Consider the following 14,521-nt stretch of genomic DNA (forward strand, 5'->3'; position numbering starts at 1 on the left):
TCTCTCGTTCCAATAACACGCAACAGCTGTCTCTGCTGCCAGTTTCACCCCTTGAAACAGGTTCTCAGTCCTTTTATCCCCTGTGTAATTATCACCCAAATTAACAGCGTCCTGCACGAGGATAACAGCCTCTCAGTCAATTGTCCTCAGCTGGGGTTTGTTACATTATTAAAACACTGTTCTTTAATTCTCTGTTAGTTTCCTTGCTCGCACTCGTAATGTATGTCATAGGTAAATGTAAAACTCAGTTTATATCATGACCCGCTTTATATTACGAATTATGCCTGCACGACAATCTTGATATAAAGCAGATTCATCCATATATAGGCTGATGGAGTATAAAATATACTGATGCACAAAAGAAATGCAACACTCAGCTCTAATGGATTTAATCAAATATTTTAAACATAGATATCAAACAAAATCACAGAAAATGTGAACAAAAATACAGCTCAAAGAATCATGATAAGTTTTCAGTATGAAACGTGACACACTGTCAAAATGAAAACATTACAAAGTTAGTATCGGGTATGACCTCCCTAAGCATTAACACAATCCTGGCAGCGTTGACGCATAGACTTGATCAACCTCTGGAAAGACTGCTGTGGGATGTTCTGCCACTCTTCCTGTGCAGCTGCAGCCAGCTGGCGAAGGTTGGCTGGTTGCAGTTGTCTCCTGTGGATGGCACTGGCGATTTGGTCCCACAGATGTTCTATTGGACGGGTCAGGAGAAAAAGCTGGCCACGGCAAGACCTCGACATTGTTTTCTTGAGGTCGTGCAACTGTAATCCTATCACCGTTTGGTCTTGCATTGTCCTGCTGGAAAATACACTTCCGGATTGGCTTGCAGGAATGGAAAAACTGTTGCCTCAAGGACTTCATCAATGTATTGCTGAGCAGTAAGGTTGCCCTCAATCTGCACCAAAGGCGCTCTTGTGGCGGCCGCGATCGCTAGCCAAACTACGCCATATATAGTTTAACAAGGAACATAACCTCAAATAACCTTATCTATATACCAGCAATATTTGGGTACCACACACAGAGCCCCTCTCAAATAAATGAAAAGACAAAATAATGGAAATTGGTTGTGCTCTTTGAGCAAAATCTATATTATAGATAACAAAACTAAAAAAATATATTATTTATTTCTTAGCAGACACCCTTATCCAGGGCAACTTACAATTGTTACAAGATACCACATTATACAGATATCACATTATTTATTACATATAATAACCCATTTGTACAGTTGGGTTATTACTGGAGCAATCTGGGTAAAGTAACTTGCTCAAGGGTACAGCAACAGTGTCCCCAACCAGGGATTGAACCCACAACCTTCTGGTCAAGAGGCCAGAGCCCTAACCACTACTCCACACTGCTGCCCTATAACTGCTGCCCTATAAAATAATTGCTGCAGTGCAATAGAACAAAAACATAATCTTAATATATCTTGCACTAAAAATAATTGTTTACTTGTTGTCCCCAGCGACACCTAGAGGAGAGACAGAGAAACGTCAATCCAATTGATAAATAATGTTGCGCTGTTCCACCCACCAAAGCCCAGGACAGTCAAGCACCACCTGTGATAAAATAAACAAAAGAAACCACACGTGAATAATTAAGTAAATATATTAAGTGTACCTAGAAACAAATCACCACACCAGAATTAATAATAGTGAAAAATAAAAAAAAACAGTTACACCGCACCGCCACAACGACACCAATCACCTCGCTCTACTGCACCCTTGCGGTGCCAGTATTTATAATGCCGGCAATTCTCTCTTCCTGGTTCCCATGGTCCCACCCTCTACATTGTGTTAAAGGAGATTCCTCCCCACATCATCACACTTCCACAACCCGACCAGTTGGCTTGAACAACGCAACAGTCAGCAACGCTCACCATGACGTCTTCCCACACATTGTCTTCCGTCAGGTCTGTCAAGGGCAAAACGGCATTCACCGGTGAATAAAACACTCCACCACTCTCTCTGCCACCACCTCAGATGTTGAAGCAGAATCATTCTCCGGGCAACTTCTCTCAGACAGGCAGCCTTCAATCAAGCCAATAACAACCAGGCGATCTTTTTCTGTTCTTGAGTTAATTAAAATCATGTATTTTCGAATGGCTATTTATACAGATTCTTAATCAACTCATTTGTCATTTTTAACTCAACTCAAATACCAAACACTGAGCACCTGGCATTTTTATGAATTCAAGTGACTTGAGCTCTGTATTTTGTTATCCCAAGGAACAATACTACGTATGTGCTCCATAAGCTACTTATGTAAAACATAGACTGTTGCGTTTTCATTGTGCATCAGTATATATATATATATATATATATATATATATATATATATATATATATATATATATAACAAGTAACATACAGGAGAATGTGTAGCAGTGGAACGTTCTGTTGCTGGAAAGGGTACATCTAAATCCACTGTTTAGAAAAGTTACGACGTTGTATTCAGCGATAATAAAAGTCCAGGCGACTTTGTACAATGCAAATCTTGCAAAATATTACTGAAATATGACAGCAAAAAGAAAGGAAATTCATCTATGCAGCGGCACACTGAAAATAGTTTAATATTTGTTGTTGAACGTTAATTTAGCGGTTTGATATGATATAAGCGAGTCCAAAATGGGTATGCGAATTTGCAAGAGCATCTTCTGTGTTGCTATTAATGGTAACAAAGTTTTGAACGTGCCTGTTTTTGTCTTCTTTTAAATCATGCAGTTTCTGATTATTAGGAAAGGAAGTAAATGAGATATGATTAATTGAGTGATTTTTTCTTTATTTATTTACGTTTTAACTGGAAACCGGGAATACTCTACACGGAAGGTACTTAGTTTCAATAGCATATGTTTGTAATATTGTAGCGTTTCCACGCAGTGCGCAGGATAGACAAACACAACACGCCGTTTTCAAGTTCAACGCTTTATTTATGAACTTCTTTCAGAGCCCACTGCTCCAGCCACTTGCTCTGCACCGACCACAATGAGCGTCCAACGCCCCGTTTTATAGCTAAGCCCCGCCCCTTTATGTTAATCGGGTGCCAGAGCGAACAGCTAACCCATTGGTCCCCAGCCGCACACCAGGACCAATGGGCACACACAAGAAACAGCCTATGACAGGGACAGCTCGCACAGCCAGAGACAGAGCGAACCCGCAGCTACAGGTAATACAGACGGGGGGAAAGGAACACAATACAGCGGCAATAACAGACAATAGAAACAAGAGGGAATACAGTACACAAACACAATACACGGATCGCTACAATATATTTGCGGAGATGGTCGGGTCGGGTCGGGTCGGGTATGTAAATATTTCAAAGGTCTCAGGCACGGGTCGGGTTCGGATCGGGTTTTAAATTTAGGCCCGAGCAGATCTTAGTCTCTAATTATTTTAGCCCTTCCCCAGCAGTATGTGTTTATTTTACCCAGCACAGGCAAAACTAATTTATCGCCAGTAGGTATATAATTATTTTGTTGGTCATTTATTTAAGGTTAGCAAATTAAATCAATAGGATGTGCTTGATTTTTTTGTCTGACTTTCTCATGCCTTAACAACTTTGTTTAGAAAATATTGTATGCAAAGTATGTTAGTGATGTGGTCTTGCAATCTAAATGCTATATATTTATGTTGTATAGTGCATTTTAAACATATGCTGCAGTGTATAACAAGTAAGAACATAAGAAAGTTTACAAACGAGAGGAGGCCATTCAGCCCATCTTGCTCATTTGGTTGTTAGTAGCTTATCCCAGGGTGTCAGCTTCAACGACATTACTGGGGAGTTGGTTCCAGACACCCACGATTCTCTGTGTAAAAAAGTGCCTTCTGTTTTCTGTTCTGAATGCACCTTTATCTAATCTCCACTTGTGACCCCTGGTCCTTATTTCTTTTTTCAGGTCAAAAAAGTCCCTTGGGTCGACATTGTCAATACCATTTAGAATTTGTAATGCTTGAATCAGATCGCCGCGTAGTCTTCTTTGTTCAAGACTGAATAAATTCAATTATTTTAGCCTGTCTGCATATGACATGCCTTTTAAACCCGGAATATTTCTGGTCGCTCATCTTTGCACTCTTCCTAGAGCTGCAATATCCTTTTTGTAGTGAGGTGACCAGAACTGAACACGATATTTTAGATGAGGTCTTACTAATGCATTGTAAAGTTTTAACATTACTTCCCTTGATTTAAATTCAACACTTTTCACTATATAGCCAAGCATCTTGTTGGCCTTTTTTATAGCTTCCCCACATTGTCTAGATGAAGTATATTATAATAAATTATGTTGGCTGGTGGAGAAAATATATTTAACAGCTGAACTGGGGTAAAACCTGTTTAGACTGCACTTGTAGATCTCTTGATCTATCCCAATGCCCTGGACTTACCTGTACGCACTACACTAGATTCTCAGCTGATGCACTATCATTGCACTACTGTGACAGAGATCGAATGATTCTTGGTGTTAGATCTCCCTCTCAACCTGTGAGGGCACTGTGTAAAAGGAACAGAGTACCCTTAACTAAATGGCACGACAATTTATTCCGTAGGGTAGGTGGAGGTCGGTAAACAGTGTGGCATCTGAAGATTGGAGGAGCGGATGCGCTCGTTAACCTAGGGGTCATGGTCATCTGTTCCTTTTGTGAATGGTTAGGAAAGAACTTAAAAGGAGTCCCTACATGTAAAAACCATGAGTGTTCTGTTAGTCTGTCTTGTAAACGTTGTTTGTTTGTGTCGTTTGTTAAAAGATTACTAACACGATCCGGAGCTGCAGCCGCAGACCAGCATTAAACCCGGACACCAGCACTTCACTTTCCACTGAGAACTGTCTTTTCACCACAAGCACTTAAATCACGCACCGTAGGAACTGTATCTGTGTCTTTGTGTTTTGTGTGGGTGATAAAACTGGACTTTTTGGTTGCGGGTCAAACCCGTGGGATTTTACAAAACCAAAGTGATACACGCCACTGTAATCACTTCCAGCATTATTATTTACAGGTGTTTTGCCTTAAGGCTCTGGACATTGTAGTAATTTATCAATAAACACCCTTGCACCTGTTAGTAATTTGTATGTGTGATTTGTACCTGCACTGTACTCACTTGCCACAACTACTAATATGTAATTGTAGATATCACTTGTAATCCTAACTTGTTGCATCCTAGTTCATATTGTATTTTAGTAGTATTATTTGCACTTGCTGTAAACTATACTGTATTAATCTTGCATTGTAACCCTATACAGTACTGCCGTTGAACACCTATAAGTCACCTTGGATAAAGGAGTCTTCTAAATACAACAACAATAATAATAATAATAATAATAATAATAATAATAATAATAATAATAATAATAATAATATTATGAAAAGTGGTGTCAGTCACAATACAATAATAAGATTCTACTGCTGCCTCTCCATTTTTTATGGCCACCGGCCATAAAAAAAAAAAAAAATATATATATATATATATATATATATATATATATATATATATATATATATATATATATTATAATCCTGCTAATTTAGGATAAGAGTAGTTTAAATTAATCATTCTTGTTTACGGGTTTACAATTATATTGATGGATGATATTTCCAGTTTTAATTAAAATAATATACTGTTAATTATATATATCAAACTCAATCCCAATTGACCGTCATTGACTAAAGAACGTAAAGAATTAAAATAAAGACACGCCCTATGCCGCCTAGGATAATATTGTTGTTGTCATCTAAATTATGAAAATGTAATTATAAAAATATATAATACTTATAAAACTTTTGGTTTATGTGTGTAATTTTTAATTTGTGCTTGTATAGAAGTATGAAAACTAGAAGCGCTTGTTAAGAGCCAGCAAGAAGATGATCTTGTTCTGGAGGGACCATGATTCACCAGGGAAGCGAAGTGATTTTAGCAGCCCTGTCTCGGTTTGTCAAAGCGGCTGGCTTTTGTCACTTAACTGGCTTGCACCTGGGAAGCGGTACGTTTGAAGAAATTAATCAGGCTTGTGTAGGATAGACTAGTACTCAAAAGTGTGTACTACACATAACACTGGTGTCTATCCGTATGACAAAACTGAAAGCGTGATAAAAGCACACAACAGTAAGGCAAAGCCACTAAAATGATAACTCCCCCTTTATTATTTTTTAATTTTTTAAATGACATGGTAAACTATACTATTAATGGCAGCTTTCAGGATGGATTATTATCTGGTGCTGGAACATCCACTGATATTTCCCAGCTTTGTCGTTTTAATTAGTCACTAGAGGCGCTGCGTGCTTTGGAGACAATGGTTTTTGTACGCTTGGTTACCAAGGGTAATGTAACCAGGCAACATTTGGCTTCTCTATCCGAGTCGCAGCAAAGAAAGGAAAAAGCTTTACAAATACTTATTGGGAGGCATGCAAAATATAACCAAACGAAAAAAACTAACTTGTTGTAATAAATTAAGGTAAGCGAATTAATTAGTGATAATATCGCTGAAATATTTTGCTTGTCCAGACCAGGGGAGGGCTCTAATCAACATTATATATGTTATTTATTTATTTATTTATTTATTTATTTATTTATTGTTGTTGTTGCGTTAATGTACAGGTTGAGCCATTAGAAAAGGGATGAAGCCGGGTTCCAAATCTCAACCTCACACAGTAACTGCAGTTTATGGCAAAGGAAGGACTGATTTTGACGAGAAGTCAGGTAAAGTTAAAATTAAAAATACATTCGGAAACGTCACAGCAGCTTGCTTTTATATATATATATATATATATATATATATATATATATATATATATATATATATATAACCACCTCCCCCGATGCCTGATGAGAAGGTGGAGGCAAAAGGGACGGTTGGATGTGAGTAGACGCCAGTCAAGATTTGGAACCATTTAAGACCTCACAATACGGAGTGTTTCGTTTAGAAAATCGAGAGCAGATAGACAATAATGCAACTTCTGTAGCCTTCTTTATACTGTGTTTTAAAAGTGAATAAATACATATTTAATATATTATTAATTTAGTTTTTTTGAGCAACTTCAGAAACTAAATGTGATGTCCATGCAGTAATCGTGCATATTTCTGACAGCAGGAAATGTGTTGTCCTCGAGTGAAAAGTTAAGAAAGTATAATGAATATGTAGTCTTCCCCCAGCTCCAGCACCATCCTTTTGACCAGAGCCAATAAGACTGAGTTAGACAAGTACAGTACTTAACAGCGAGGTACACACAAGCACCTCGACAACAAAATATATCACAGATTTGTAATTAACTTGCTGTGTGTTTGTTCCCACGCAGTCCGCCTTAATTGTGCTTTTAACTTGGCTGCACTTTTCCATACGCAAAAATAAAAACCTGAATATGTCTGTCTTTCGTATATTGTTGGAAGTTTAAAATACATTTAGTTTGCTACAGACCTACCAGCGTTTTGGAGAGAACATCAGAAGACAAGGGGATAGGCAAGCGCACACTTTTATAAAAAACCTTATTGACGGCCTAGTTTGTATGCTTAACCCTTCCGGTTTAAATGATGCTTGCCACAAGGTCACTTTTTATTACATTACAGAGAACACATAAAGCTGATAATTTCAAAACAATGTTGTAAAGCACATAGCATTTCTAATAGGTACTTTTTTATATTTAATATGTATATATATTAAATGGGGAAATTGTGAAAAGTCTGTTGCTAGTTTGATTCAGTGGTGTGGGAACAAAGTCATACATATTTTATTAAGGTGACCTCTTGGCTCAGTGTTCAGCGGGACAGTTTGGGACAGTTCAGGCTTTTCAACTCACAGCTCAATGCGTTCTGGTACATTTTACCTGTCTCAGGTACCATTCTTTCCTTTCAGAGAAGCAGGACTACGCTTACCAGAATGCATTGAGTTGTGAGTTGAGAAGCCTGAACTGTCCCAAGCTGTCCCGCTGAACACGGCGCCATATGGTCACCTTACATTTCATGCACAAACAGACTAAAGGCAATTTGTTTGAGATCTTTGTAAGTATAATACGAACTGGGAAAAATAATACCAAAATGTTGTGAATCATCCAGGAAGTTTCAAAGTTTTTATTTTCTTTCTTTTCTGCAGACCATGCGGATTTGGTAAAGGAAGCAGAGAGGCTGCTGAGGAGCCAAGCTCAGGATGGAGATCAGGAGGCCTCTTTCCTTCTGGGACAGCTGTACTTTGAAGAAGTAAAATTCATCCATTTCTTTACAATTCTGTCAGTTTGTTACCACGAATGTTTACTATGAGCTTTAAAAAAAAACAATTAAATCAGTGATAGCTACTAATGTTAAGGTACAAGAGGTTATGAATACAGAACAAAACATTTTTATACATATATAGGCATGGGAATGCCACCACCTGCAATACACATGAAACTTCTTAATGCAGAAATATACAGTAATCATGTATGTAAGTCGATTTGTTTGACTCAAAGGTGGCTCTTCATGTGAAATCTTGTCATAAAAGCTTGTCGAATTACAGGGCTGGTACGAGGAGGCACTGCAACAGTTTGAAAAAATCAAGGAAAAGGACCGTAATGCTCTGTACCAGCTTGGTGTGATGTATTATGATGGACTAGGCACACAAGCAGACCACGTGAGTAGGTCATTAGAGCTTAATGTATGCTAACAGCACTGTATTCTAATGTATACCACAGCTTTTAAATCACACACCAAATATATAGCAATGACAGTTTTTAGATCAACTTTAACTGTAAGGGTTACATTAGAAACATATTGTTCTTGTTTTGGACAGAAAAAGGCATTAGATTATATGAACAAGATTGCCGAATGTGACACCCCAAAAGCGCAAACCCTTAAACATGCTGCTCTATACAACCTGGGCCGAGCATATCTGGAAGGATACAGTGTCAAACACTCTGACGCAGAGGCAGAAAGGTAAGAACCCTGTAGGATCTTTCCGATGTTTAAGTACTATATATTTATATGGATATTTATACCAGTACTTGTTCACCTGTGAGATTGGTATTCAATTTAAAGAAAAAAAAAATCTATAATTATAAAAAAAGATAAGACACCTCCACTAAACAGTCTCTGGATTGCTATTAACAAGAGCAGCATTATATTTCCAGTGCTTTTGTGTTTTTAATTTTAGGTTGTGGCTGTTGGCTGCAGATGATGGAAACCCAAAAGCCAGCATAAAAGCACAGTGTGCCCTGGGAATGTTTTATTCCAGACCACATACAACGGATCTAAAGAAGGTAAAAACAAATGTATACTGTAACATTATGGCAAATACGAAATTTGGGAAAAAAAAAAAAAAAGATCTTGATTAAGTTGAAGGATCAATTTTAAAAAGGAGTATAACTAATCTGTGGTAATTAGTGAACCAAAATGAAGTTTTACTGGACTTTCGCATTTCTGATTACATGTTTAAAGTTATGTGTTAATTATTTTGACTTTTAAAATAAGGATTTTAAAAACAAACTAAAAAGAAAACCAAAATTAAAATATAAATCGGTCAATATATTTGAGAAAAAAAAGTTTGTACAGAGAGCGTTTGTTGTGTATCAGGCATTCTTCTGGCATTCTGAAGCCTGTGGCAACGGAAGTCTCGAGTCCCAGGGTGCACTGGGTGTCATGTACCTCAAAGGACATGGCATTCGCAAGGATACTCGCTCTGCATTCCTGTGCTTGAAAGAAGCCGCAGAGCGAGGGAATGTCTATGCTCAGGGTCATCTGGTGTCCTATTACTACAACAACAAGCTATACTCCAGAGCAACTGAGCTTGCCAGAAGGTAAGAACATCTCATTTATCTTACAAACTTTTTATATTCTAATATTATTTAACAAAAACACATCTTCTGAGAAACCACCAAAAGCTGATCTACCAATGAATGTATCCATGTGCATACATATTTTTAAAATGATTTTAAAATTATATCTTTCCAATGTAACTAAGTTGTTTCTTGCAGTGTTTATGCTGTTACAATAATCCTCAGAAAATTGCACTTGCATCAAATTAAGGCCCAATGCATCAGTAAAATAGCAAGTAAAAGTATGTGTGTATCAGATCTGAAATCTGTCCCCTCTTAAGAGAGGAATATTGCCAGTATACCATATATATAAAAAAGAACCAAAATATAAAAAAGGATAATATTTAATTGGTCTGATTTTTACAACAAATTGTCAGATAAATAAGCATTACTGTAAGTTTTTTATTTTTCATTCCAATGTATTGCATTAACTTGATGTAGTACACATCCATGGGGTTGGCGTTCCATGTAGACAGACACAGTGACTGGTTGTGCAGCGGCTGGCAAGAGACCTGTACTCCTTTATTACCCCTCAAGGAGCTGTAACCTTTTCAGTGGATAAGTGCTCCCCCTGCTGTCCATAAATGAGCTATGGAAATTAAAAACCTTTCAAGATTTCCCTTCCAATACACTGTATTGAGTTGGGCTGGCAAGCTAGCAGATTAATGTGGGTCTACTAAAAAAAAAAAAACAAGCAAAGCAGAAATGGTACAAGATTTTTGATTTCCATTACACAAGAGTAGATGTTTACTCTGTAGGGGTAAATGTTTATTTTTATGTCAGATAATGATTTTATTTAAATTTTAAATTAGGATTTCAAAATATGATGACATTCCAGCAATAGCAAGGACCACAGATTGTCTGCCACACTACATAACACAAGGGATTGCCATTGCACTTTTCTACTATGCCAGGTGTCTGCATCTGGGCTTGGGTGTACAGCAGAACAGGGAGGAAGCCATGCCGTTGTACTCAAAGGTAAATTAAATGCAGTTTTATAATCTTTTTTAAATAATTTTAGAAATATGTATTTAAACATCAAGCCTTTATTAATCTCCATTGAAAACTGGCATACAGATGTATATGTTGTTTAAAAGAGGTTGTAGCTAGCAAAATAATTACATTAATCTTACCCGTCACGCTCTTCCAATCATTATGTAGGTCTCAAAAGAAACACATCTTATCAATTATGTATTTTCGTTTTAAAGAAAGCTGTCTGGTAGTTTGATTTCCTTTCCTTTCTGTCTGGTAGTCTGCTACTGTTGCACTTCCTACAGTAGGTCATTTTACCTCTGCAACATCTTTGGGGTCAAGGCATGTCAGTCATTATGGGAAGCAACTGGTTGGTTAATGACGTGGACAGTTTCACTCACCAGGTGAAATGACTAAGGAAGAGCGTCTGAAATTAAGACTTGCCAACAGAGCTTTCTTTTAACCTAGTATTGTACCATATATATATATAATATATATATATATATATTATTCTTAATATGAAAATTAAATGTTTTCTATAACATGTGCTTTTTTCCCCCCTTGACCTTGAGACATATAAAAGAACATAGGAAAAATTCAGAACAATACGAGGCCATTCGACCGATCTAAGCTCGTCTGGTTTCTAGTAGCTTACTGAAGTACCTCCTTCCCTCTGTCCTGTACTGCTATTAGCGTATTGGTTAGGGTTAACTCTGACAACTCCTTTTAGGATTTTAAAGACATCTTCTATCTAGACTACATAGATTAAGTTCTTTCAGCCAATCTTCATATCTTATTCTATTAAGGAACTACAGCCATTATTTGCTAGCCACAACCACTTTACCATTGTATTTGTACTGTCTTTAATCTGAATACTGTCTTTTAACATTGTTATTTATGTCCCTGAAACAGAATTTAGAGCTTGTAAATGTGCCTAAACAATTTCTGTTCAAATGTATTAGAGAGGCACTGTAACGTATTTTAAATAGCTGTAGTATTATGTTTTTCTTTCCAATGATGGCTTGATGGCCTCCCTCTGAAAAATAATATATTGTGGCTGTGTCCAATGAACCCAAAGGTGACAAACTCATATTTTGCCTTGAGATATGCACTAAACTAAATGAATGTATCACTTTTAAAATCTATATATACAGTGAAATCTGTGCGACTATCACATGCCTATGATGTTTTTATATTAATTGTTCTAAAATTCCATTCGAAGGCATGTTGTCTTGACACGGATATTTTTGCTGAGCTGCAAGATGAAGTTATCTTTGGATAGATTTAGAAAACGCCTCATCCCATCTGAACATTTACAAACGATTCTGCTGCGAAGAACACTTTTTTTTTTTTTTTTTGCTTTGTTTTTGTGACGGTGCACAATTAGGTTAATGTTATGCATATGTTGAATGATTTACTTGCTGCATGAATAAAAATAATGTCATCCCAGTGCCATTAACTCAGTTCTTAATTAGCCTGTTTGTTGAACAAGTGCCCTTTACATTTAAAAGGTTCCATTATAAAAAACCTTGTAAATCATGCTTCAATTGAGTTACGTGCACTTGGAATACTTTACCTGCAAAGATGCTGCCTCACGATGAATGAAAATCCCCGAAATGTATTGGCTGTTTGTTCCGCTTATGAATTTCTTTAGTATTGTAATTGTTTGCATCAAAGGTTCCTTTCATCTGAACAGTAATACTGGAGATATATGTCATGCAGACAAGTTTTCACTTTTAGTAATTCATGCCAGAGACTACACAGAATCTGTGAAATGCAGTGGATTTTTTTTTTTTTTATGCAAACTTGTGTTTTTTGCAAACACATGCGCTTTTGATTCTTGGATGTTTTATTATAATAAATATAGTACTGTCAATTAACTACATAAGTAAAAGGAACAGATATGGGATTAAAACATTGGCATATACAAATAAAGCCGGATGTGATGTTTTGCATTTTGTCCTAACTGTAATTCAGACCTATGTAATACCACACAATATGAATCAGTATAAAATCAGCCATGCTTATATAAAGGAAATAGCCAAGCCTTACCCTGTCTGTTTTATTTTCACCTTTTCACCTCTTTTTTTACAGTGGGGTTTGGTGAAGTGCCACCCGCTGCCAAAACATGACCATGTTCTGGTCTTTCTCGGTGTATACCCACTGATCTGTAGAATGCATTACTAACAGTACAGTTTGAAATTCACTGCATGGTTTTATATCAATAGAGGGTTGTGGAGACAAGGGAAGAACAAGCAAGAAAGTTACCAGGACCTTCAAGCTGAAATACCAAAGGAAAAAAAAACCAAGGGTTTTGAAAGTAAAAATAGTTTGTAGCCACAATCATCCTTAAAAAAAAAAATTAATAATAATAATAATAATAATAATAATAATAATACTTAATGGAAGTCAGGTTAGATATCATTACAACACGTTTGATGTACATTAGGCAAAATGTGATTGTAGGATCTGATGAAACACATGTTTACAAGGTTTACAGTAGAACGTATGCAAATATGTAAAGTCTGAAATTTGCTGTTTATTATTTTATACTGACCATATCACCAGTTTAAGGGTGAATCATACAGCGCAGGTTCGTGTCCTGGCTGTCTGAAGTAGGCCTGTCTTCACTGGGGACTCCAAAGGGAGCGCTGTATTGGCTCTGCCGCTCCTGTGGGTTAGGGAAGCAAAATCAGTAGGGACTGTTCCTTCTCATCGCGCTACAGCAAACCTTACTGGCCAGGCGCCCAGTGAGCTCAAAGGCAGACACCTGCAGGGCTGGCCTTTGTCCTCCAGAGGTTGGTAGCTTGCTGACATCCGCTCCAGAGTTCCTGGGTGAAAAAGGAAGCTGGCTTGGTTGTGGGATTGGAGGATACCCCACTGAACCTCTAGGTCTACTGAGCCATGTGAGGAATTGCTGTGGTGAGGGGAAAAGCAATTGGGCACTCCAAATTAGGGGGAAAAAAAATAACTGGACACACTAAATAAATAATAAAAAAAATAATGATGGCAGTGATTCTAGGGCTACCTTTATGACTTAAAGAGCAATTGCACAAACTGTCTAACATGGGCACCATTTAACTTGAGGAAGGGTTCCGAGCACAACACCTCCTGGTGGATGGCATCCTTCCAGTCTGTTTTTCTAGAGCAGCAATTCAAAGTGGCATGCACTCTAAAAGCACCCTGTACATTGTGTATGTCATGCATTATTTGATACTCTTCAGCTGTGGTTCTATAATTATTTATCCCAATACTCCTTCAGATATAAATCTGAGATAATACACCATTGCAAGTAATATTTTTCACTAAGAAATTGAGGCTCAGTGTGGTTATATTGCCCTCTGTAGGGATTAGACGTATATATGTATGGAAATAAAAATAAAACAAGAAAACTTTAGTCTTTTGCAATTTATTGCTTATAAATGTTCTACACTATTTGAAATCTTTGGTAAAAATAAAATGTATTTCTAGTAGGGGTGCACCGATAATCGGTAGCCTATTGGCATGGCCCAAATATAAGGGGGAAAAAAAAAACACCTATCGGCAGTTTTTGTTATTTTAGCCAATAATATACACGATATTCAGGCTTGAATTTCTTCCAGCACAGAATTGAATGTTTGGTCACTAATGACGCAAGAACACGGAGACAATCATTTACCTTGAAGTACTGTTAACGGAGATCAACCTGCAGTAAATATGTCTCAAAAGAGCAGTGTTTGGACTTTTTAAAGAAATATCTCAAGAGAACAATAGGATAGCCG

The 14,521-nt window shown here is 37.2% G+C and overlaps 1 protein-coding gene across 4 annotated transcripts; it reads left to right on the forward strand.

The window, feature by feature from the left end:
• The first annotated feature begins 3,122 nt into the window (after nucleotides 1-3,122).
• Nucleotides 3,123-12,811, forward strand: lrp2bp (LRP2 binding protein). 4 transcript variants are annotated; one of them, XM_034906729.2, is made up of 9 exons: nucleotides 3,123-3,186; nucleotides 6,607-6,708; nucleotides 8,096-8,199; nucleotides 8,495-8,608; nucleotides 8,768-8,910; nucleotides 9,128-9,233; nucleotides 9,547-9,770; nucleotides 10,601-10,766; nucleotides 11,983-12,811. In XM_034906729.2, the coding sequence occupies exons 2-9, from the start codon at nucleotides 6,627-6,629 to the stop codon at nucleotides 12,040-12,042; spliced, it is 999 nt and encodes a 332-aa protein (XP_034762620.2). In that variant the 5' UTR covers nucleotides 3,123-3,186; nucleotides 6,607-6,626; the 3' UTR covers nucleotides 12,043-12,811. The 4 variants fall into 4 exon arrangements, with proteins under 4 accessions (XP_034762620.2, XP_058854283.1, XP_033870111.3 ...); XM_034014220.3 differs by lacking the exon at nucleotides 3,123-3,186 and adding an exon at nucleotides 6,309-6,463 and having other exon boundaries at nucleotides 10,703-10,766; XM_034014217.3 differs by lacking the exon at nucleotides 3,123-3,186 and adding an exon at nucleotides 6,310-6,463.
• Nucleotides 12,812-14,521: the final 1,710 nt, after the last annotated feature.

This window comes from Acipenser ruthenus, chromosome 2 (assembly GCF_902713425.1).
Source record: "Acipenser ruthenus chromosome 2, fAciRut3.2 maternal haplotype, whole genome shotgun sequence".
In the NCBI taxonomy this organism is placed as follows: domain Eukaryota; kingdom Metazoa; phylum Chordata; class Actinopteri; order Acipenseriformes; family Acipenseridae; genus Acipenser; species Acipenser ruthenus.

Excerpts from the sequence above, each read along its gene's own strand:
- lrp2bp (XM_034906729.2), top strand. The coding sequence starts at position 6,627 with ATGAAGCCGGGTTCCAAATCTCAACCTCACACAGTAACTGCAGTTTAT. Across the intron at positions 6,709-8,095 it reads TGATTTTGACGAGAAGTCAG|ACCATGCGGATTTGGTAAAG; the intron begins GTAAAGTTAAAA and ends TCTTTTCTGCAG. Across the intron at positions 9,771-10,600 it reads GCAACTGAGCTTGCCAGAAG|GATTTCAAAATATGATGACA; the intron begins GTAAGAACATCT and ends ATTTTAAATTAG.